The 24,568-nt window shown below is 41.4% G+C and overlaps 1 protein-coding gene across 1 annotated transcript in view; it reads left to right on the top strand.

Annotated features, from left to right (window-relative positions):
• LOC128526487 (cadherin-22) overlaps window positions 1-24,568 on the top strand; it is a 366,248-nt gene that overhangs the window by 152,985 nt on the left and 188,695 nt on the right. Inside the window, exon 4 of the mRNA XM_053498379.1 lies at window positions 12,756-12,875. Within this exon, the coding sequence (XP_053354354.1) occupies window positions 12,756-12,875 (120 nt within the window). The remainder of the gene's footprint in view (window positions 1-12,755; window positions 12,876-24,568) is intronic.

The raw sequence follows: 24,568 nt of genomic DNA on the forward strand, positions 1-24,568 counted from the left end.
CTTACCAGGTCATTGACTTTTATGATGTGACATTTTTTCCACCCATCTACTCTTTCGTCCTCCCTCTCTTCATATTTCACTGCTTCATTAGGCTGTTTTAGTATGGGCCAGTGAAGGATAAATCATGAAAGAAGTGTTGGTGAATTAACTTTTCATGTGAAAACACCTCAGCTTTTATGGGAGCACTAAATGATCCATAATGCATAGAGATTTAAGAAGGAAGCTCCTAGACTGGGAAATTAGGTAAAGAGAGACAGAGAGAGAAAGAGAGAGAGCGGGAGAGAGAGTCTGGTCTTGTTCTCGTATTGTTACTGTAGCCAGACAAACGCAAATCACTTTTATGACAATGGCTCTTAAATAGCTGTCAGTCTGGGGTCTCACACTGAGCAACCTCCTCCGGCCTCGCTGCATGCTATAATTGAGCCGTCTTCATTCCCTAAAGAGGTGTCATCTGCTGCTTTAAACAGATTTTGTTGACACCATCTGTGCATAAATCTCACACAAGAAGAACAATAACTTCTGGAATATGTACTCTGATAGTAGGCAGGCACATTGATTTCACATTCAATACTTTCTGTCTGTTCACATCCACAGTACGTAAAAACTGGTGGCTAAGGAAAAAAATATATCTTAGTAAGGTGCTGGGCCACTCTGGGACACCAAAGTGTCAGTGTGCCTTGGCAAAGATTTACAAGTTTCTGCAACCATGCATTCTTTTAAATGGCATTCCCTCATTTGCTGGTTTGATAAAGGTTGTGGAAAGTTCAGTCTAACATGTTGGTTGTTAGTCTTTCAGCTGCTCTTGTTGAAGTTAACATTAAATAAGGAGAAATATTTTCTATTAATATTTTCACCCAAATTTTAAGTTGACTCTGATTTTATGGTGGTTGAGTTACTGAAGCAGTGGTATAATTAAAGTACAAATAAATGTGCCTTACCCCATCTCATCTTGTGGATAGTGGTAGTTATATGGATTTATGCACAAGTGCCAGATTTGGGTTATAACGTTGTACCAGGGGAGCAAGGAGCAAGAGCAGACTCTGTAAACAAGTTGAAAAAATGTTTTTTTTTTCCACTAGAACAATATTTGCACTGTGATAGAACACAGAGGGAATTCACACATAAATTCTTTACACTTGAAAGCACATATTTTTGCTTTTTTAATGTCCCTGAGCATAGTAAAGACTGTTTGTCTACTAGTTTTATGTAAGCACTTTTATGTAAACACTGCAAAATTCTGCATGTGTTTGCCAGGCTCCAAAGTTTTTTGTTCTGTCTTTCCTTTAACCCTTTAACTAGAATGCTTAGAAAACATAAACTATTAAACAATGTTTTTTTAGAGAATAGGCATTTGCATGTACAATATTTATTTCTTTTTCACATGTAGTGTTAACCATAGCGTGTTAAACTCGTGAAGAGCCAAACATCACCATGAATCTTACCTACAATCTATGCTTTACACTGTGGCCTTGCACCTACAGCGTTGTGGGTTTGATTCCCACCTTGGGTCTGCTTGCATAGAGTTTGCATGTTCTCCCCATGCTTGGTAGATTTCATCCAGGGACTCCGGTTTCCTCAATGACATGCAGGCTAATTGGTATTCATAAATTGCCTGTCGCGGCATGGTGGCTTAGTGGTTCCCTTTCAAAGGCTACACTCGATGCTGCGTGAAAACGCTATGGGAATATTTTTTCATGTTGCCGGTTGTGAAGCATGTGTGTACCAAACACGCTAAATTTTAGCTATGCACGCGCCTCACGTTCTTTAGAGAGCCACAAGCCACGCTGCACTCATGGGAATTACAGGCTGACTTGGCCGAGGCACGAAAGACGGAGCCCCTCCTTTCTCTCGCCCTCTCCCCTGATCCCGAAGTCTCTCCTTCCACTTCACGAGCGCACTCCTCTGCCTCTCGTGTGTGCGTTGAAGAGACTCACTCCCCTGCTTCTGTGAAAATGGAAAGTAGCTTCCTCAGAACGCTCCTCTAAAGATGAGAGAGAATATGAGGAGCTGCTTGAGGTTATAATGCGTGGAGTCGAACAACTGCATATTGATTGGCCACAGGAGCAAGCTCACCCAAAACACTCAAAATTACACGACAAATTCCTGTCGGGTGACCAGAAGATGGAGCCAAAACTCTGTTCTCTCCCATTCTTTGATGACTTCCATAACAAAATATCTCGTTCTTGGAAGAATCCTTTTTCTTCCCGTATTTTTGTTCCATCGACATCATGATGCCCCAGATAGAAGAGACGCTTGCGGGCTATCTCTCTCCTGCGGCATCATCTTCATTAAAGAAACCAACACTTCCCTTCAAGCCATGTAGAACTTTTTTTGAACAGGCTTTTGGGAAATTTCCAACCGGGCACCCCCCCGTAAGGACTGGGGTACGGCTCGTCGCCCCTCACAGGCTGCCTCCAAAAGATCAGATCGCCGCACTGTCTTCTTTTCAAAGACTAAGTCCTGAAAGTCTACGTGCCCAGGACTGTGGGGGTGATCCCCCCCCGGGGAACGGCACTCAACGCTCTTTCCTATAAGAGCATGCCCCCCCGGACACCCCCAGGGGGTCGGTGTTCAGTTTCCGCCGCCTCTGGTGTTTCGGACCTTGCCGACCTCCAGAGATATGTTAGTGCCTCGGTTTTATCCTGCTATATTCCAGGATGCCGAACCACTAACACCCCCCCGCGCACTAAAACTTGTACCCCTTTCGGAGAAACTGGCAGCGTGGAAGCTACTGCCAGGCATATCTCCCTGGGTGCTAAAGACTGTAGAGAAAGGCTACAGGATTCAGTTTGCTCATTGCTCTCCGCGTTTCAACGGCGTGGTCTACACTTCCGTGATACCAGAGAAAGCGCATCTGCTAAACTCCGAACTCCAGGCGTTGCTGGAGAAGGGAGCCATAGAACAGGTTACTCCTCCAGACAGGGAGTCAGGCTACTACAGTCGCTACTTTCTGGTTCCCAAGAAAGGCGGGGGGCTGCGTCCGATTTTGGATCTTTGCGGGTTGAACCGCTATCTCAAAAAGTACAGATTCAAGATGTTAACCATCAATATGATTGTCTCGCAAATCCAACCAGAAGATTGGTTCGTGACGATAGATTTAAAGGACGCATACTTCAACATAAAAGTTTTGCCACAACACAGGAAGTTCCTGAGGTTCGCTTTCGGGGGAGAAGCTTACCAGTATCAGGTCCTTCCATTCGGTCTAGCTCTGTCACCCCGCACATATACAAAATGTATGGATGCTGTCCTGGCTCCCTTGCGACTCCAGGGCATCCGTATTCTCAATTACATAGACGACTGGCTAATCCTGGCCCAGTCTCAGCAGCTAGCGCTCCGACATCGCGATGTCGTCCTAGCTCATCTCCATTCGCTGGGATTGAGACTCAACGCTACCAAAAGCGTTCTCGTTTCGGCTCAGAGGACAACATACTTGGGTGTCAGATGGGATTCGATCACTATGCGGGCACAATTGTCTCCCGCTCGTGTCGAATCCATCCTCAGCGCCCTCAAGGAAATCAGACTAGACCAGGAAGTGACTATTTATCACTTTCAAAAATGTTTAGGCCTCATGGCAGCTGCATCCACGGTGATTTGGGCCTTCACCAGGGCGGACTGCACTCGCCCCGCTTGAACGAGCTAGCGCATCAGGTTCTGCTCTGGGCACAGGACAAGTTCCTGTCCCTCAGGGCGATTTACATTCCAGGGCACATGAATGTGGGAGCAGATTTACTGTCCAGACAAGCTGTGACACACGGGGAATGGAAACTTCACCCCGACATAGTCAGCCAAATCTGGAAAAGATTCTTTACAGCAGAGGTGGACCTCTTTGCCTCCCAAGAGACAGCACAATGTCCTCTCTACTATTCTCTGACTCATCCAGCTCCCCTGGGTCTGGACGCGATGGCCTATACGTGGCCCAATTTACGCCTTTATGCGTTTCCGCCAATATCTCTGCTCCCGGGAGTCCTGGCGAGGGTCTGTCAACACGGTTTGCGCCTCTTACTGATAGCGCCCTGTTGGCCGGCCAAAGTATGGTTCTTGGATCTAATATCTCTCCTCGATGGCTCACCTTGGATGATTCCAGTAAGGAGGGATCTTCTGTCTCAGGCGCAGGGGACAATATTTCATCCCCGACCGGAGCTTTGGAACCTTCACGTTTGGCCCCTGAACGGGACCAACTAAGTCAAGCTGGTCTCCCAGCCAGCGTTATTGACACTATTCTAGCCGCTAGAGCTCCCTCCACTAGGAAAGCTTATGCCCTCAAATGGAATGTTTTCGAAAGTTGGTGCATGACGAAGCAGGTAGACCCAGTCCACTGCCAAATTGTTTCAGTGCTGAAGTTCCTGCAAGATAAGTTGTCCTTGGACTTGTGCCCTAGTACCCTTAGGATGTACGTGGCCGCTATCTCAGCCTGCCACGTTCCAATCGAGGGGATTACTGTGGGAAAACACCCTTTAGTTGCCCGTTTTATTCGTGGAGCTAAACAGTTGAGGCCACCCACTAGAGCCACGACCCCTTCATGGGATTTATCTATCGTGCTCGAAGGTCTAATTGACACTCCTTTCGAACCGCTAGAGTCAGCGCCTGACAGGCTTCTGACTCTTAAGATGGTTTTTCTTATGGCCATTACCTCTCTCAAGAGGATTGGGGATCTGCGCTCCTTGTCAGTCTCCCCATCCTGCCTGGACTTTGCCCCTGGGCTAGTCAAGGCCATTCTGCATCCTCACCCGAACTATCTTCCGAAAGTTCCATTTTCAAACATGCACCCTGTTGTTCTTGAAGCCTTCTGTCATCCGCCTTTTACAGCTTCGGAGCAGGAGAAACTTCACCTATCAATCTGAGGAATGTTGCCGGCTCACTCCTATTTATAACCTGCAGGTGCATTTAATCAGATGACGTCACCTGACCGAGGTTATATAAGCCAAAATTTGGCATGTTTGGTACACGCATGCTTCACAACTGGCAACACGAAAAGATATTCCCATAGCGTTTTCACGCAGCATCTCGTTCCCGCCTTTTCAGGGAACACGGTTACAACAAAGTAACCCGAGACGTTTTCCTCTCCGCACACATTTGTTAGATTTTATCGTCTGGATGTTTATGCCACTCCGGGCTCACGAGTCCTCGAGTCGGTTTCCCAGACGTAGTTCTGGGACCTCTCGGCCTTGTGCGCACACGCTACACATATCAAGGGTCCAGACACTTGCAGTGCAGCGTCGTTGGTACTCTCGTTTTCACGCAGCATTGAGTGTAGCCTTTGAAAGGGAACGTCTCGGGTTACTTTGCTGTAACACTGTTTCCTGAAAAGGCGGGAACGAGATGCTGCGTCCCAATGCCGCACTGCCCACATGACCAGACGTCCGTTCAGACAAATCAATCTGAGGTATGTTGCCGGCTCACTCCTATTTATAACCTGCAGGTGCGTCTAATGAGATGACGTCACCTGACCGAGGTTATATAAGCCAAAATTTGGCATGTTTGGTACACACATGCTTCACAACTGGCAACACGAAAAGATATTCCCATAGCGTTTTCATGCAGCATCTCGTTCCCGCCTTTTCAGGGAACAGGGTTACAGCAAAGTAACCCGAGACGTTAGCACTGTTAGCTTGCACTTTCGGATCCTAGTTTTGATATCTGTGTCGGATCTGTGTGCATGGAGTTTGCATGTTTTTCCCATGCTTGGTCCAAAGACATGTAGATTAAGCTAATTGCCATTAAAGTTGCCCATATTGTGAAAATAAATACAATGGTCACCACTAGCCTCCACTGTCCCTGGTTGGACTACAGAGGTTCCTAGATGGGTGGATGGAATTTGCCTGTAATGTGTGTGTGTGTGTGTGTGTGCTCTGCGATAGATGTGGATGGTATGGATGTTTGAATTAATAAATTAATTTCTGCTTTAAAAGTTACTTTCCTGAGGGGAAACTCTGCAATTTTAAACAAGATGATTTTAAATGGAAATGGTTTGGTTTAAAACCAATCTGTATGCACAAAATTCAGCATTTGCATTTTACAATTTTAAACAAATTGGCAGTTTAGAAAGCTTATTTCTCAATATACTAGAATATTACCTTTTTGCTTAAATGAAAAAGTGGATGTTAAACTGAAAGCGAACCAGCATAATAAAGTCAAACAGCTTTAAAGTCAAAATCATTACAAAGATGGTTCAGCAACGCTTACAATAAAATAGCAATCTTTTTTTTGGTGCTGTATTTTGGGAGCCAGATCTGATGACAGGAGACAAATAGGACCCTGACACTTCAGTTTAATTAACCTTATTAGCATAGCATTATGGTGTGAGTGGACAGTAGTGTGACAGGTCTTGGGAGGAGAGTGTAACGGTGACCTTTTTGCAGACACCACCAGCTGTCAGCAATTACAGGCAGCCTGGATAGTGCCCTCTACTCTTTTACTACTACATCCCTTCTTGCTTTAAATGTATTCCTCTAGCTAATCTTAGCAGAATGTTTACTATTTCAAAGATAACAAGAAGGTTAGTGTATAACATTGTGAAAATGTTTAAAAATATATATATATTTTTTTTTACAAAATAAAAGTTTTGAATATTTCATACACAATGGTCCATGTTAGACAAAAGCTAACAATCAAGCCAATTTTTATCCCAGACAACACACATACATTTTGCTAATTTCAACACTCTATTATTCAGCTTATCAATTGTCTCGGCTTGGTCAGATTTGTGTCAGCCCACTACTGGAAGCTACAGTGGCTGAGAAGTGCAAAACAAAATAACAAAACAGAATGGAATATAACAAATCAGAAAACATTATTTAGTTTTTTCTTATTTAGTTTTTGAATTTGTTATTTAGTTTTCATTTTGTTATTTTGTCTTTTTAATTTGTTATTGTTATCGGATTTGTTATTTTGTTTTGCACTTCTCGGCCACTGTAGAAAGCTGTTACTACACATCTCCATTTGAGCAAGTGCCAAATTAGTTGCTTGCGATGCATGAGACAAGACACTACTCACTGCTGAAATAAAATGACATGGGCTTGCTTTAACAAACAATAATAATTTTTTGCTGCTGGGGACTTTAAATCAATGATAAGAGAGTATCTGTTGAACAGCCAGAGTAGCAGTGGCTCCAGGCAGTCGAGGCTCTGAGTTACTAATCAGAGGGTCATGCCATCACCGGGTTGCGACTATTGGGCAATACCCAGCTGCTGGAGATGCAGGGCATTCTCAGTGTCTGATGGGTGGGTTGCAATATAAAACCTGTAACAATAATCTGTTGATCCCCCTAGGAAAGTAAAAGTCCAGAGCAAAAATATATCTGTTAACATGCACCACCATTTAGCTTGAGTTCTTTTTGATGCCATTCAGACCAACAGTTAGGTTTCTTAAATTAAATTATGCCTGTTTATTGTTTGTCAGCAAACAAAATATTTCAGTGTTGTTTTTTTACATTGGATAATAAAATATTTGCAGTCTGATAGGTATGACCTAAGTTAATTAGGGTTGTTGTTAACAAAGCCTGTTTGCAGAGTGGCTAGAGACTAGATCTTTGATTTTCCACACATCAATTGATGCACATTTTTGGTTAAATGTCAATGTTTCTATGACATAGTGCCAATTAGTAACTTTATATATTAGTATATATGTGTGAGGGGCACTGGTGGCTCAGTGGTAGGTGTTTCGCCTGCCATGCGGAAGGCCTGAGTTTGATTCCCATCCAGTGTCCAAACCCCAGCCACTGAATGCAGTGCCGGTCCCAAGCCCTGATAAAAAGGAAGGGTTGCGTCAGGAAAGGCATCCGGCGTAAAACCAGTGCCAAGTTGTAATGCGGACTGGGTATTCCGCTGTGGCGACTCCATGCCGGGAGCAGCCGAAAGAATAACAACAAACATATATATGTGTGCTGTTAACATTTCAACCATGTACTGTAAATGTTGCATACTATTTTTTTTTTGTAGCAACATTTTTCACTTAAATAAAAACTTTATTAAAACACCCAGAAAACCCTACTGAATTTAATTTTTTTGAAAATAAATAATAGTAATACTACTACTACTACTAGTAAATCCACTTGTGGAGGGGCCCCAACACAAGGTCTACGGGCGTGCGCAACTCGCGACATTAACCCATTAACGCAGCTGGCATCAGCTGTGAGGACTCCTGTACTGCTGTGCGATAAGGCAAATGTTCGTCCCAATCCTTCTGCCGGTCACTGGTAAGCACGGCGAGTTGGGTGGTGAGCGTTCGATTGAAGCGTTCCACGGGGCCGTCACTTTGTGGATGAAGCGGTGTGGCGCGGGTCTTTTTCACCCCGAGGCGCTCGCATACCGCCGCAAACACCTCCGCCTCGAAGTTACGCTCCTGATTGCTATGCAAGTGCTCCGGGGCGACGAATCGGCTGAACATCTCATCCACCAGCACTCGAGCCGTTGTGGAAGCGATCTGGTTAGGAACAGCAAACGCCTCCGGCCACTTGGTGAAATAATCCATGGCTACCAGCACATACCGGTTCCCGCGATCGGAGATCGGAAATGGCCCAAGAATGTCAAAATCCAACCCAACCTAGTACCCGCTGCAGCGCCGGATCATTCTCCTGCTCGACAATTAGCTGATCACAGTCCATCTGTGGCACGGGCGAAACGACTACAGGCGATAGTTTAGGCGACGCAGTAACTCGGCTGCATGCCGGCTCGGACGACTGATTACCAATAGGGGCTCCGGAGGACTGCGCAGGGAGAATGGCTGGCTCGGTGGCAATCCTTAGAGCACTAATTACGCGTCCTAGAAAACTGGTCTCTCGCCGCAACAGCTGGCACTTTCTAGGATTAAGCCGCAAATTCGCCTGCTGGACAGCCAAAAATACCTCCCGTAGGTTAGCTAGCGCGACCTCAAACTCCTTGCTGTGCACCAGTAAATCGTCCAGGTAGACGACACAACGGTTGCGAGGAATATCGGCCAACACTTTCTCCATCAACCGTTCGAACGTAGCTGGAGCGTTACATAGGCCGAACGGCATGCGCCGGAATTGCCATAGCCCTTGCCCGATCGAGAACGCGGTTTTAGGTCGTGCTTCCGGGGCGAGCTCTACTTGCCAGTACCCGCTACGCAGATCTAGCGAGCTTAACCACGCCGAGCCCGCAACATGTTCCAGCGCATCATCTATTCGCGGCAACGGACAAGAATCTTTGCGCGTCACCTCGTTTAACCGCCGGTTATCAATACAAAACCGCCACGATTCGTCCTTTTCACGCACCAACACAACCGGTGAAGACCACGGTCCGGACGCTGGCTCTATGACGCCCGAGTCGGCCATCTCACGCAGCTTTTGTTCGGCAATAGCTCGTTTACCTAAGGGAAGGCGTCTCGGATGTAACCGAACAGGAGCTGCGTTACCCGTATCAATCGTGTGCTGCACCAAATTGGTATGTGTGCACTCGCGCTCATCTACCGCGAAAATGTCCGCAAACTTATGTAAAAGGGACTTCACAGTGTCGGTCTGTGTCCGACTTAGCCCCACGCTGCTACACTACATAAGCTCGGCCATCTTCGGCTTCATCCCACTTCTGACACCAATTGTATTGTACACATATTTTAAACCAGACGCAATATTCTTAAAAGTTTCATTTGTAAAGTACAAATCTAACCTTGTTTTGCTGTTTGCTGATGCTAAAGTTAACAGTTGTATGTAGTAATGGTTTTCCATATGAGAAGAGGAATTTTACGCATTTTAAAGGAAATATAAGTACTCTTGGAAAGCAGCTTAACCAATTAAATTAGTGGACTGAAACTAACTGTTGTATAATAGTCATTGTGGAGGAATTCATGCTTTACCTTATTTTCTACATATTAAAGATTTAGTTTTGTTTTATAGGCTTTATGATATACTCAAATGAAATCATAAGACTAAATGTAAATGTTTTTCGCATTGTGAGCTTGAGGCTTGCTGAGGTTGAGAAGTGAACATAATTTATTTACACAAATCGTCAATGAAACAGTATTTAACATTAGAAGTGCCGAGTACCGGTCATTTGGCTGCAATGGGGAAAATAAATTAATACTTCACACTTGATCAAATTCCAGGACCCTCCTTTCATGACTTTTCCTAGATCTGTGAGCTTAATCACTCAGCATGCTTACATTTTCAAAATGGCACCAGTAAAAGCCAGTATAAAGCCAGTATAAAGCTATTTTGCTCTTATATACGTGAAATTGCTAAAGGTGCGCGCGGGTCATGCCGTTTCCTGCCTTTCCAACCTGCAATTTTCAGTTCTCTCAGCAGATGGTGCAAGGGATCGCGCATACTATATATGCTTCTGTGAAACATCGACAATTGGCCATTCGTTGATTATCAATGATATTTTGTAAGGAGATTTAGGGATTTAGCTCTACTTAATTTTATAATATTTTGAGAAAATTCGTTAGTTCGTTCATTTTATTTGAAGCTTCTGAACGTATTGGATGTCAAAACAATGTAATGACCCCTCCTGACGATATAAAGCTTTATTATTGCGTTTAAATAAATCAGATCTACCACAGCAGATAATAAACCAAACTATGTCATAACCAAAGTTCGGTGTTGCTAGGCAATGGACCATGGACATTTTCTTTAATAATAAATAATGACCCCCGTTGCGCTGTATCACCGTTGGCAAAACCTTATGAAATACAAGTTAAACATTAAACGAATTTACAATCACAGTGCTAAAATTACAGTACAGGTTTAAAATTTAAATTAAATATAGGCATTTCTTATTTGCATAAAAGATGCGAATTTAAGCAAATTAAATGTATACCTTTATATTTAACATATAGCGAGAAAACTGACTCTGGGTGTGCATCAGAAAAAGTTTGCCAGATTAATGTTTAAAAACAATATAATAAAACTATATAAGCTACATAGCCTTTATAAGACTCCACTTAATTTTAGCACACTCACAATGACGAAAAAACATTATGATTTTGTAAAATAATGTAATCAAACAGGGTGCACTATTCTGTATTGTTTTCGGTGAACTTTCAGAAAATAAAAACGAATCTCTGTGTATACTGTACTTACCTCACAGATATGAAATTATACAAAAGCAGATATTTCGCTTTCTATAAACTAATGGAAAACAATTTTAGACATCTAATTTTAGACTATATACTCCGTAATTCGAAAAGTGAATTATAGGCGCGTATATATAACAGTTAATGTACTGACTTCTAAACCTGAACCAGGCACGAGGATTAGGAAACCGAAATGCGTGTTTCTTAGCCCCATTCCCCATTTTTATTTTTTAAATAAAAATACCAAATAATATTATTGTGTAAAAAGAGTGATTAAACAATGCAGTTTATGCTATCATAAGGAAAATCTCAATTTCTTTCATTCCAGGGATTAAAAACAATAACAATGTCAACTTTAGAATCTAGAATCCAGAAATTAAATTTACACAAATTTTAAAAAAGGCCTGAATCACTGCAAGTCCTTAGAAGAGCCTCAGATCTAAGAGGGTCTTAAAGTGGGGAGGGGTGCATTTCAGTTTTTCTAAATGTATAGGTGAGAACAGCTGATTCACACCTGGGGAGGGTGAATTACAGTATTTGCATTTGAATGTTGTCAGACATTGTAAAGCACACACAGTAACACTAAAAGAACAACAACCCAGGATAAATAAGAATAAGAGGCCCTGATTATACTGCATAAATATTATTTAGTACAACAAAATGAAACAGTGATTCAAAGGCACCAAAGGCATACTCGCTTCTTTGAAGTCCCTGGGGCGCATTCCATTTGCCCCGCTTGCATGCTGCTCTTCCGCGTTGTTGCACGCGCGTTGCACTTACACCGCATAGTAAAATCCACAGCAACCCAACAGACCCTGAGCTACACTCCCCGCTGTATTCTATATAATTTTTATCTGTTATCACCCAAATGAGGATGAGGATGGGATTCTGATTCATATTTCATCAAGGAAATCTTTTATCCAATATTTATTTATTCTCTACAAGGGCACTAACTGCACAGACCAAACTGTTATCTTCTTGTACTTCTTGTAAAAATTCTAAATATAAACAAACAAAATACAGCTTTTTTTCCCAGAGGAAAACGAAAAAATTGAAGTTGTTCAGCTGTTTATTAGCAGTGTGACCATGCAAATGTTACATAAATGTTAATAAAGCTTTATATAATCAGGAGGGGTCATTACATTGTTTCAGCGATAATTTCACGGAAGCGAGCTAAGGAACGAACTTATGAATTTTCTAAAAACGTTATTAAATTAAATAAAGCTTTCGTTTTTGCATAGTACGAAGCCCCTAAATACACAAAGAAGAAAAAACGGCAAAAGTATTGGGTTATAATGCAAAACATGACCTTTTTTTTCCTGCCATTTTTTTCTCTTCCTTTGTCCCCTTAGAGACTTTGTAGTAGGTTTTCTCAGTTGAATATGAAAAAAATATATATCGCTGATTATCAACGCGGGAATGAATGGCGTATTGTCCAAGTGCAAGTTGATCTTTGTAGCTAAACTTTTTGCTTTGGTTGAAAGCACCATCTAGGGATCATTGTGTGTCAGTGACAGCTTCCTATTCAAAACAATATGCGGTCAAATGACCGGTGAATCGCGTTAAATGTAGGTGATGCTGGTGCGATGCTTCTAGTTTTAAACAAAAATCACTTAGCAATAATGAGGCATGGATTTAAACAAAAAATACAGCCGTGTATGACTTATGTTTGGTTGTCTGGTCAAATAACAGTTGAAACTCATTATTTGTTAATTCTTTGTTTGCAGGTACATCAGTAATGAAAGTGATGGCCTCAGATGCAGATGACCCTACATACGGGAGCAGTGCCAGGATAGTGTACAGTGTTTTGGAAGGAGAAAAGTTCTTCACTGTTGATAGACAGTCTGGTAAGACACGAACATTCAGTAAGAATTACATGACATACATATACAATACGAGTACATTTCACGGCTCACAAATTTACACTACCGTTCAAAAGTTTTAGAACATCTTCTAATCCCATGATGGTTCCTGATTTTTATTTCTTTCTACATTGTAAAGGAATGCTGAAGGCGTCCAAAAATGCATTAATCTTTGAACAGATAATGGTGAGATTTGTCTGTCTGAGTCATCTGAGACTCTGTCTGAGTCATCGAGCTTGTTTTCCAGCGACTCGACGCAGGATGCTAGGCAGAGGCGTATGGTGTACACGGGCTCTAAGCCTGTTCCTGACGCCGGCTTTTTGCCTCCGGAGCCACCGCTTCGGGCCGCATCCTTTGTTCTCCCTCAGGTCTTACATAAGCAGCTTGGATCCGGGATTAAAAGCGTAGAATTGTAAATACATTATAAACCAATAGAAATAATTGTGTAGGATGACTTTAGCACACACACACACTCTAATGGGATCACTCCTCTCTGACAGAGTCTCTGTCCTGGTTCCCAGAATCATCTTCTTTATATGGAACTTTTGACACTTGCTTTTGCCTACTTTTGAGGATTCCGTGGAAATGTGACATTGCATTGTCGTTAAACAGATTAATCTCTCACACTGCTACAGCCTTTTTAACCCTTTGTTTGTTTACGGAGACCATTGTTGCAGCCTTACAGTTACTAAAGAACAGTCACTACATTTGGACACAAAATAAAAAAAAAGATATACATGCACGCACACATAAGTGGTCACAATGTTATAGTAAACAGTACACTCGCACATGAAAGTTGACTATACGAGTGATGCACATGCACTGAGACTGAGCATGGGAGATGATTACGAGTGAGTTTCTTTTGTAATTCTTTTTGTAATAGATAATTTAATAGTGATTATGTGGGGGGGGGGGGGGGTTTGGGCGGATCTGTGCCTGTCTTATTTTGGACTGCTGTAGATATGTTTGCTCTAATTACCTGTTTTTTATATTACAGTGGCACGTCACATTACTGCTTTTTATTAGTTCCGTTCATCTTTGATGGATCAGTTTTTATAGTCTACTTTAATTTTTTTAGAGTAATTCATGCCGTGTCATGCTTTCATTTCTGTTTCTTGAGGATTTTGGTGGCTTGTAGGTGCATTACTGTTGTTTCTGTAACGTCTTCAAAGTCAAAACACAGTAAACGATCGCATTGATTGGATCTGTTACTCTGTTTAGTAAAAAAAAAAAGGGGAGGGGGGGCAACGTACTGCTAAAGTTTCATTCATATCTGTCCAGACAGTTTAGCGTGATCCTGTGACAAAATCTGGCTGGACATACATATTAACATACAGAAAAATTTACAAAGATTTTATGAGACTGATTTCAGTTTCTCCAATGTGTAAAATGTAAAGATATCATTAAAAGAGTGAGTTCTGATCAATTTACAGACAAAACCTTTATTTTATTTATATATATTCCATATTCTGGAGAACCTCTCAAAAGAGGGGTAGAGCAACTCTTTGCTGAATGTCTAAATGTAACTATGCATAATAAACTACTATACTAACAGTATGCTCTAATAGACTATGTACTCTAATAGGGTAAGCTCCCATAACACTAATTGTGTACAGGGACATTTAAAAAGGTTGGGTACAGCATATTCATAGTTTCAGAAGTCCCAGGTTTCCAAAACATGAGTATTATATTTAGTGTTAACAGGTAAGCAATTAAAATTCATCGAAAATGATGAAATGTCATAGATATATCATAGGTAAATGGTGTGCCTTGTGACAATTTTGCATGAATTTGGCATGGTATGTAGGAAAGTTATAGGTGGTTATATGGTGGTTGCACATATGTAGTAAGATTACATTGTAATTTTAGTACATTAACTTAATTGTCCATACTCTCACGTGAGGTGAGAGTATTAACAGGTTGACTGATTCTACTATTCAATTCAATTTTATTTATATAGCGCTTTTAACAATGGTCATTGTCTCAAAGCAGCTTCACAAAAATGAGAGAAATTTTTTAGAAAAGAAAATATTTGGAAGTGTGTATGTGTGAAAAAAAGTGTCTAGATAATAATGAGATGAATGAATGATGAATGACATTTCTCTGATGAGCAAGTCAAGGGTGACGGCGATTGTGGCAAGGAAAAACTCCCTGAAATGGCAATAGGAAGAAACCTTGAAAGGAACCAGACTCATTCAGGGAACCCATCCTCATTTGGGTGATAACAAATACAAATGATATAACATCATTTGTGTTGTGCCGGTGAAAGTTCAATATAACAGAAGTTATTTAAATTACCATGAAGGCCAGTTCAGTACAGGAAGTCAGTAGGTGCAGAGGGCAGATGGGGTCTGGATCACTGGAAGCACAGGCGCAGCATGCGTAGCTCCAACCATCATAAAGTTGAATCCAGCTGGAGCTGGTCCTTCTCTGGATGCCTCAGGATCCTCGCAGGGTTGGCCTTCGTCTACTGAAGCTGGCACAATCTCCCGATGCCTCAGAATAGGTAGAAAAATACGAAACAGATGGAGAGAATTAGCGTAGTTGCCATTCAGGATAGATGTACTGGAGTATGAAGATGTACTGAAATATGGGATGAGTTATGTGTATGCCAGATTTGTAGATTTTGAAATTCTGGGAACTACCAGAAGTCCGGAGTTTTGTGATCTTAAGGAGCATGGTGGATTGTAGCGTATTAGAAGACTGGTTAGGTATGTGGGAGCTAAACCATTTACCCATTTGACCCCACTGGCATTACACCAGACGGTTCTTCATTCAGATCAACAAAATGGCATTGATCAGACAAGTATGATCTAAACCATTTTAATGCCTGTTCCTGAATACCTATATGATTTTGTAGGCGATCTATGAGAATAATATGATACAGTGTCGAATGCAGCACTAAGATTAAATAAGACTAGTATTGAGATGCAGCCATGGTCTGAAGCTAAAAACAAGTCGTTTGCAATCTTAACTAGTGCAGTTTTGATGGAGGAGTCTGGGTTTGGTGGTTGGCAGGAGAACGGTACTTGTCTGACTGCATTGTGCCAAGTATTAAATTTGGTAGATGGGGGATTACTATGTGGGGTTGTTTTTCAGGAGGGGCTTAGCCCCTTAGTTCCAGTAAAAGGAACCTCTTAATACTTCAGCATAACAAGACATTTTGGACCATTTCAAGCTCCCAATTTTGTGGTAACCGCCTGGGGATGGCTTCTTCCTGTTCCAACATGACTGCTGTAGGGTTTTAACTCTGGGTTGGAGGTGAATCGAATCTTTATAAATTCATACACTTAATAATCTATCCGTCCAGCATTTAGCACAATTTAGTGTATCTTACCAGTTCTGCTTATCACGTGGCCGACAAGGATAACACAAAATCTAGTATTTAGCAATTATGAGCAACGTAACTTAAGATCTGAGATTTTAGACTTTAAAAATACATGACCAAGGCAACAGGTCTTTATAAAGAAACAAGAATTTATTTGACTAATCTAAGACGCATGAAACTACGCTACTTAAATGCACGTACACACACATACACGGCTATATACAGTAGGAATGGTTATTACTGTGGCACTCACCACCGCATAAAAATGACAGCGGCCAAAATAAAGCAGTTGCGTTTATAATAAATGATTGTTATTTAAGTTTTGGGTTATTTTAGATACTTTAAACACATTGGTAAGTTGCTCATGTTGGGTAATATGAGATGTAGTGGGTCATTTACAAATGAACACCTGGTTGGGTTATTTTGACCCAACAACTGGTTTATTCATTATTCTTTTGTTTCTTCAAATGGCAGCCTGCAAAATGTTCGAAATATTACTATTGTGTCACAGGTGTAGTTTTAAAAGTTGTTTAGGCAAGAATGCGTGTGTATACAGCTCAAAACCTCCATCAATTATTAAAGATAGCATCTATTTTTTTAAAAATGCCCCCGCGATTTCGGAGCTTCAGGAAATCTTCCAGCGCTCTGCGAATAACACCGGGCCAACTCATGTCGAAAAGAATTTATAAACGTTTTCTAAACGTGGGCTATTGTTTTTTTTTATTTATAATATTTGTTAATTTAATTTAAATAATGTTTGGGCTCAGGACTTTGATTCGGCATCGTAATCCCCCTCTTTAATTTCCCACGTAGTCTAATCAGCGCTCAAATGCACGCATACAGTTTTCCAGAGCGCACCGGCAGAAGTAGACTAATGATTATGAATGCGTCGGAAAAAAACAGCAAGCAGACTGACTCTGACCATTTAAAAATTCATTGATAAATTAGTGATGATTTTAAACATCAAAGTTCAACAGTTCTTTTAGTTTCTTGCATAAATCCACTGTGGTTATAACACTTGCTGTATCTTGTAGCTTACGGTCAAAAGCTTGTGTTCTCCACACTTCCGTATCTTAACAACAACTACCGTGTGTGATAGACCTGCAGCTACACAACTATGGAATGAAGTCACAGTGCAACTTACGATTATCATAATAAATGCTTAACTAATAATTTAATGCATAATGCTTAACTAATGAAATAGAAATAAACACAACAACAAATTTATAAAAATGAAAGATGGCCCTTACACTTTGGTTTCGGCTTTGGTGATGATGGTAATCATGTCATCTCGTCATTTCCGCAGCAGTGGATGCGCCAAAAATCCACTTTTTATACGAATTACATCGTCAACATTTTTTTCCATTAGTTTGTATAAAAGCAAATTACTTAAAATATCTTTGTATGAGTTAATATTTGGCTCGATGGCTACAACTGGTGGAAATTTTGTCTCAATAGCCCACTTAGCCCACTATCCCCTTACTGATAAAAATGCTGATGTGTGATTTTTTTTTATATATATATATATATATATATATATATATATATATATATATATATATATATATAACTTATTTATTAGGGTTATGAATAAAAGGTTAACCCCTTAAAATATGGAGATTATACTGAATAAGACTGAGTTTGACTCTTCCTTTATTAAAGATCTTAACCAAAGATTAATGGAACTCTTGATGTAAATAATTGTTGTGACATTGCATAATGGTGTTTAAAACACTGCCACACTGAAAACAATACATAATCTAAGCTAAAGGCGGTCCAACAGAATATTTGAATTTGGCCAGGCAATGGATGGAGGAAAGAAGTGAGGGTTGCATGTGCCGGTCTAGGTTTCAACCAGCAGATGGGCACTCGGCTGGTAAGCGATGGCAGTCATGATTGGGTTGCAGACTGACACTTGACAGGTGTAAACAATGGTGTGGCGGCTCATGCAGGTTTTTGCTTGGCTTCAAACCTTTTGTGCTTCTCCAAACCTTTTCTGTTAGTTCCCAGGGTGCGTGGTTTCACCCTTTTTCCATGCCACTTTTCTGTTTGTGCAGGTAGATCAGATGTGTCCCGCCTGACCGCACTTGTGCCGTTAGCTCAAGCGTGTGAATTGAGGTGTGAAGCCTGCTCAAACAGATAAAATGACGGGACTCATAAAAGCAGCTGAGACAGAAAGGAGGACGGTATTACAGGCAAGGGTTTGTGCGACAACAGGTTAGAGTGCATAACGTGCTTAAGCTGGTGAATTGACAGCATTGCAGGTTTACCTTTTAAAATCCCTGGGATGTGGGGTGTCGCCCTACTCACATGCCACTCACATGTGCCAAATGGTTGAAGACTTTAGAGCAGCAGAGTGGTTTGTTCTGGGCAATAACTCTAGATGGCTTTTAATGCAGCTTTAACTAGTGGCTAGCTGGCCCTCCCGCCCATCCATTAGTGCAGCCCTGGCGTGAGCCACCCTGTGACTTCTTACATCCGGCTAGCTTAGCCTGTATGGGAGTGGGGGTCTCAGTAGCGAACTCTGCTCCTTTTCGTAGTTGGCTGGTGAAACCTGGTGCTTGGCATGAATAAAAGTGCCGCAGCAGCAGACGTCTTGTAAAACTCAAGCGCTTCGTGCGACACGTGGTTCCTAGACCCTATTGTGGAAAGCCCGCAGCGGACCAGGATTTCTAATGTAGTGATCAATAGACAGGATTAACTATACTCACCGTTGATTACTCTGGAGGTGTGGCAAGGAGGTGTATTATATTTGTTGTGTTTCCAGTCAAAACTAACTGTACGAGCACGTTATTCACAAGTTCTGACGCGTGTCCCTTTTGTTACACAGTGACACTCACGACTCCAGACGTTTTATTGATTTCTTTGTCTGTTGTTTATTTTCAACATCAAAGTACAACGGTTGTTACAGTTTCTTGCATAAATCCACTGTAGTCACGACAAGTCGCTTGCTGTGTTCTGTAGCTTCGATAGATTACAGTTACAACAACTCATTTTACTGTGTCCTTTTAGCTCACTGTCTCACGGTCAAAAGCTTGTGTTCTTCACACCTTTATCCTTCCGTGTCTTAACAACAACTGAACAACTAACGTGCGTGATAGACATGCAGCTACATAACTGTGAGATCATGTCACAGAACAACTCATGAAATGATGTCAAAATACAAATTATAAGTATGACACTTAACGCTTAACTAATAGACTGAAATATAATAAACACAACAACAAATCACAAGAATGAACCTTACATTTCCAGCCCCTAATTGACAGGCAGAAAGACTGACAATTACACACATTTTTGTTTTGTTGTTGTTTTTTTTTTTTTACAATTGGGCCACAAAATTTACTATTAGATAAAAATTTTAATTAACTTTCTTAACACTTTAAACATTTGTTAACGGTTTAACTTAAGGTATTTATATCGTTGCGTACCAAATGAAAGGAACATAACTACTTTATAAGGTAATTAACAGTCCATTTCACATATAAGGCACAGCTTATCGATGGGTCTTTTCAGGGTACTGGTTTTAGTTCTGACCAGCACACGTCTCACAAGTCCTTTTTTATCAGGGAACACTTTTGTGATCCGTCCGACGACCCATGAATTTCTTGGAGAAGACTCGTCAATTATTAGAACTACGTTTCCGATCGTGAGGTTTTTTTTCTCACTTGAGACCATTTTTGGCGCTCCTGAAGCAAGGGCAAGTATTCACGCACCCATCGCTTCCAGAATAAGTCGACAAGGTATTGAATTTGCTTCCACTTGCGACGTACGTAAATGTCCTCTCCAGGAGGCAAGTTTGGCTGTTTTTTCATCAGCAGCAGGTGGTTAGGTGTCAGGGGCTCCAGGTCTGTGGGATCGTCTGTAGCAGTAGTAAGGGGACGGTCATTCATTATAGCTTCAACCTCACACAGGAATGTATGCAAGCTCTCATCGTTTAGTGTTTGTTTCTTTAGTACGGACCTCAAAATTTTTTAACTGATCTTATCTGCCTTTCCCATATTTCACTGAAGTGAGACCCAGCAGGAGGATTAAATATCCATTGTATCCCCTTTTGCATGAAGACGCCTTCAATTTTTGACTGATTTCACTGTTGGATAGCTTTACGCAATTTAGTCTCAGCACCTATAAAGTTTGTTCCATTATCACTTCTCATAACTGACACCTGGCCTCTTCTGCACATGAAGCGTCGAATAGCATTTAAGCAGGAGTCTGTATCTAATGACTGCGCGACTTCAATGTGCACGGCTTTTGTTGTCAGACAAGTAAACAATACGCCATATATTTTAACATTACTTCTACCCCGTTTAACCTCGAAGGGTCCAAAATAGTCTACCCCTACGTTAGTGAACGGTGGGTGATCTGGTGTTATTCTGTCACGTGGCAATTCTGACATTTTTTGCTCACTAGTCTTTGCTCTGATCTTTCTACATGTCACACAACTGGACAGAAACTTTCTCACAAGGGAATTTGCAGTCAGAATGCAGTATTTCTGTGGCAATTTTGAAAGCATATAATTCCTTCCACAATGCCCGACCTGTTCGTGAATGTCTCTTAAGATTAAAGTTGTAATGTGTGAGTCTTTGGGTATAATGACTGGGTGTTTAACATGCTCAGGCATTGCAGACCTACCAAGACGTCCTCCGACTCTTAGCACTCCATCCTGCAGTACTGGGTCTAGTTTAAAGAGACAACTGTTTCTTTTTACGGATGCATTACCCTTTTGTAGCATGGAAATTTAGTCTTTAAATTTTTGCTTTGAACGAACTTAATGACTTCGTTTTCTGCCCTTGTTAAGTCTTTAATTGTTAGAGAATTATGGTTTTCTGTTATTGAGTTATTTTCCTGTCCCTTAATCTTTTTTGTTCTCTGTTTAAGCATGTCCAAAACGCAAAGAATCCAGGCAACGGATCTTTTCAGCTTGTACCAGTCAGAGTGATAGTTAATCAATTTACTCACGGCATCTGTGCTCTCTGTAGTCTCTACGAGATTCACTGAAGCTGAATGTGTAATCTCAATGTCATCCTCTTTCGTTGACAAATAATGAATGTTCTCAGGCCATTTACTCTCTGTTTTTTTGAGAAAGGAGGGACCATGGATACAATTGTTGTTTTTCATGAATTTTTCACTGGAAACTCCTCTGGAAGCAGCGTCAGCTGGGTTTTTTGAAGTGTTGACATACCTCCACTGCTGTGGCTTGGTTGACTCTCGTATGATGGAAATTCTGTTAGCGACAAAGGTTTTAAAGCGAAGTTTTTCATTGACAATGTATCTCAAGACAGTTGTACTGTCGGTCCAAATGACAGAGTCCAGCAGTTCTATTTCCAGTTGACCTTTCAACATTTTGTCGTTGTTTACAGCATCCACTGCCGCTGTCAATTCCATTTGGGGGATAGTAGTTTGCTTCAAGGGGGCTACGCGAGAATTCCCCATCATAAATGCACAGTGTGTGAGTCCATCAGCATTTACTGACTTAATGTATGAGACAACTCCATATCCCATTTCACTTGCATCTGAAATGTGGTGAAGTTGTGCTGTAGTTGTAACTCCAAAGTCAACTGGTTTTACGCATCTTGCTACAGTAAACTCAGACAATTGATGCAACTCTTGTAGCCAGGCCCTCCTCATTTTTATTAATTGTTCGGGAATGTCATCGTCCCAAGCGAGTCTATCTTTACACAACTGCTGCATTAAGATCTTAGCTGGCAGTATGACTGGTGTGAGGAAGCCTAAGGGGTCATAAATTAAACTAGTGACTGACAAGATTCCTCTTCTAGTCACAGGCCGCTCTTTTAAGCTAATCTTGAGCTTGAGCATGTCTGAATTGATACACCACAACACCCCTAGAGCTCTCTTGACAGGGAGTGCGTCTTTACTCAAATCTAAGTCCCTAATGTCTTTGATTCTTTCACTCTCAGCGATGGAAGTTAGTAATGTGGGACGATGACATTCCCGAACAATTAATAAAAAGATGGAGGGCCTGGCTACAAGAGTTGCCAAACGACTATTACTTGCCCACTTGGTGAGGTAAAACCCTCTACTTGCGCAAAGTTTGGTGAGATTACTATATAGCGCAACTGCTTGACTATGACTAGAAACAGACTTCATGCAGTCGTCTACATAAAAGTTTTTAAGTACTGTATTGACTGCCTCTGCAGATGCATTGCTGCGGTTTTCTTCTGCTGTTTTCCTAAGGGCGAAGTTAGCTACACTTGGAGATGATTTTGCACCAAACAAATGAACGACCATTTTATACTCGACCAAGTTCTGACTCACGTCTCCATTCGGCCACCATAGGAAATGTCCTTTTCCGGAACTCTAACCTGATAGTACATGGCTTCCACATCTGCCATCATGGCAACTTCCTCTTGTCTAAAGCGTGTGAGCACTCCAATTAGTGAGTTTGTCAGGTCGGGTCCCTGCAGGAGCTCGCTATTTAATGATACTCCCTGATAGCTAGCGGCACAGTCGAGGACTACCCTTAGCTTTTTCTTTTGAGGATGGCATACATTATGGTGAGGTATATACCACACTTGCTCTTTTGGACTTAGGTGAGGTGTAGGGACCTTGACTGCCTGACCCTTTTCAAACATGGCGTTCATGAAGTTTGAATATTCTTCGTGAAAGGTTTTTTAAATGGGAGGCAGATGTAGAAGTGATTATCTATAAACTGCAGAAAGTTAGTTACAGAGTCTAAAAACTGATAGTCCTCTTTTGACAACACGGCTTTGTCATTACAATTCCGTTCAGGAAAATCATGGTTGTACTGTTGTATCAGCATTTGTTTTACACTTTCGATGGAAACTCTGTTGACTACAACGCTCGCTTGCTTATTGTCACATGTGCCTTCCTTGACAGACTCTCGAAGAGGTCCGTTTATGGTCCATCCAAGAGCTGTCTTGACCTGCTGTTAATTACTCGCCATGGTTCTAAGAGCCTATACTCTTTTTTACCTATGAGAATTTCAACTCTAGCATTAATCTGAGGCAATTTTACTTCGCTGAGGTATGGCCACTTATCAATGTCGTGCTGTTGTGGAATGTTTTCCACTGAGACTTGGATGCACTTTTGTGTGAATACTTCGGGGAGTTCAACAAAGGTGTTTTTTTTCCAGACTACTAACCTCTAAGTCAGTAAGCACATAACTTTTTACTTGTTTCCTCGTGTTCATGGTGCTTAATATGATGTCAATTTTTTTACCTTGTACGTTTAATCGCCTTGCTAATGACTCTGTACAAAAGGTAGCAGAGCTACCTGGGTCCATAAAGGCGTACACTTCTACTGTCTTATTACCTTTCTTGGACTTTATTTTAACAGGTACTATGGAGAGAATACAATCATCTCCAGCCCCAGTGCACGCGCTCGTTTTATTACTCACTATAACAGGCAGTGTTTTAACTGGTTTAGTTTCGTCAGCCTTTACGATCGCTTGAGCTGTGTCTTGTGCTGCAATGTTTAGCATGCAAGGATGTTTCTTTAAGCACAGCTCACATGTAATTTTCTTTGTGCAGTCTTTGCTTAAGTGTCCTTTTACTAAACATCTAAAGCAGAGTCTATTCCTTTTCAAAAAGTCCAATTTGTTGTTGTATGTCTCATCGTTAAACTGGTAGCATTCATCTAGAGTATGGTCTTTCGCACAGAATGCACAAGGTTTAGTAAAGGCACTGATAACTGATGCACCGCTACTCTTTACTGATGCACCACTACTCTTCATTGTAATCGAGTCTTTATGATTTTTACCAACCTGTTTTACGCCGGTTGCGAAGCTACTACACCTTTTTCCTTCCATTTTTTGCTTGAGCCTTGGAGGAGGTTTGTTACAGTGTTTTTTATCACTAGTTGAAGAATTCAGGTCTCCAAAAAGTGGGTTGGACATTACCTTTGTTTCTCGATCTACGAATTTTATCAGCTGCACAAACTTAGCTCTTTTCTGATTGCGCTCCTCGTACTCGTGTACGTGGCTTCTCCATTTTTCACGCAATTTGTAGGGCAGTTTTGAGGCAATAATCCTCAAGTTGGTAGCGTTGTCTAACTCATCAATGTAGTCAATGTTTGACATAGTGTTGTAACAGTTTACTAGGAACAGGGAAAACGTGGCTAACGACTTTCCATCCTCTGACTTTATTTCCGGCCACGTGAGTGCCTTTTGCATCAGCGTTGTTGCAATTATTTGTTTATTTCCAAACTTGTATCAATCATGTAACAGTCTCATGGCTTCTGCGTAACCGCAATGTTCTGGCATGAGCTGGCAGCTCTTACAAAGGACGTGAACTTAAGAGGGTCACCATTGAACAAAGAAACGTTGCGCGGAGGTAAGGAAAATTGCCTTTGACTCTTCGCAAACATTTCT

The sequence above is a fragment of the Clarias gariepinus genome, chromosome 6, assembly GCF_024256425.1.
Source record: "Clarias gariepinus isolate MV-2021 ecotype Netherlands chromosome 6, CGAR_prim_01v2, whole genome shotgun sequence".
Lineage (NCBI taxonomy): Eukaryota > Metazoa > Chordata > Actinopteri > Siluriformes > Clariidae > Clarias > Clarias gariepinus.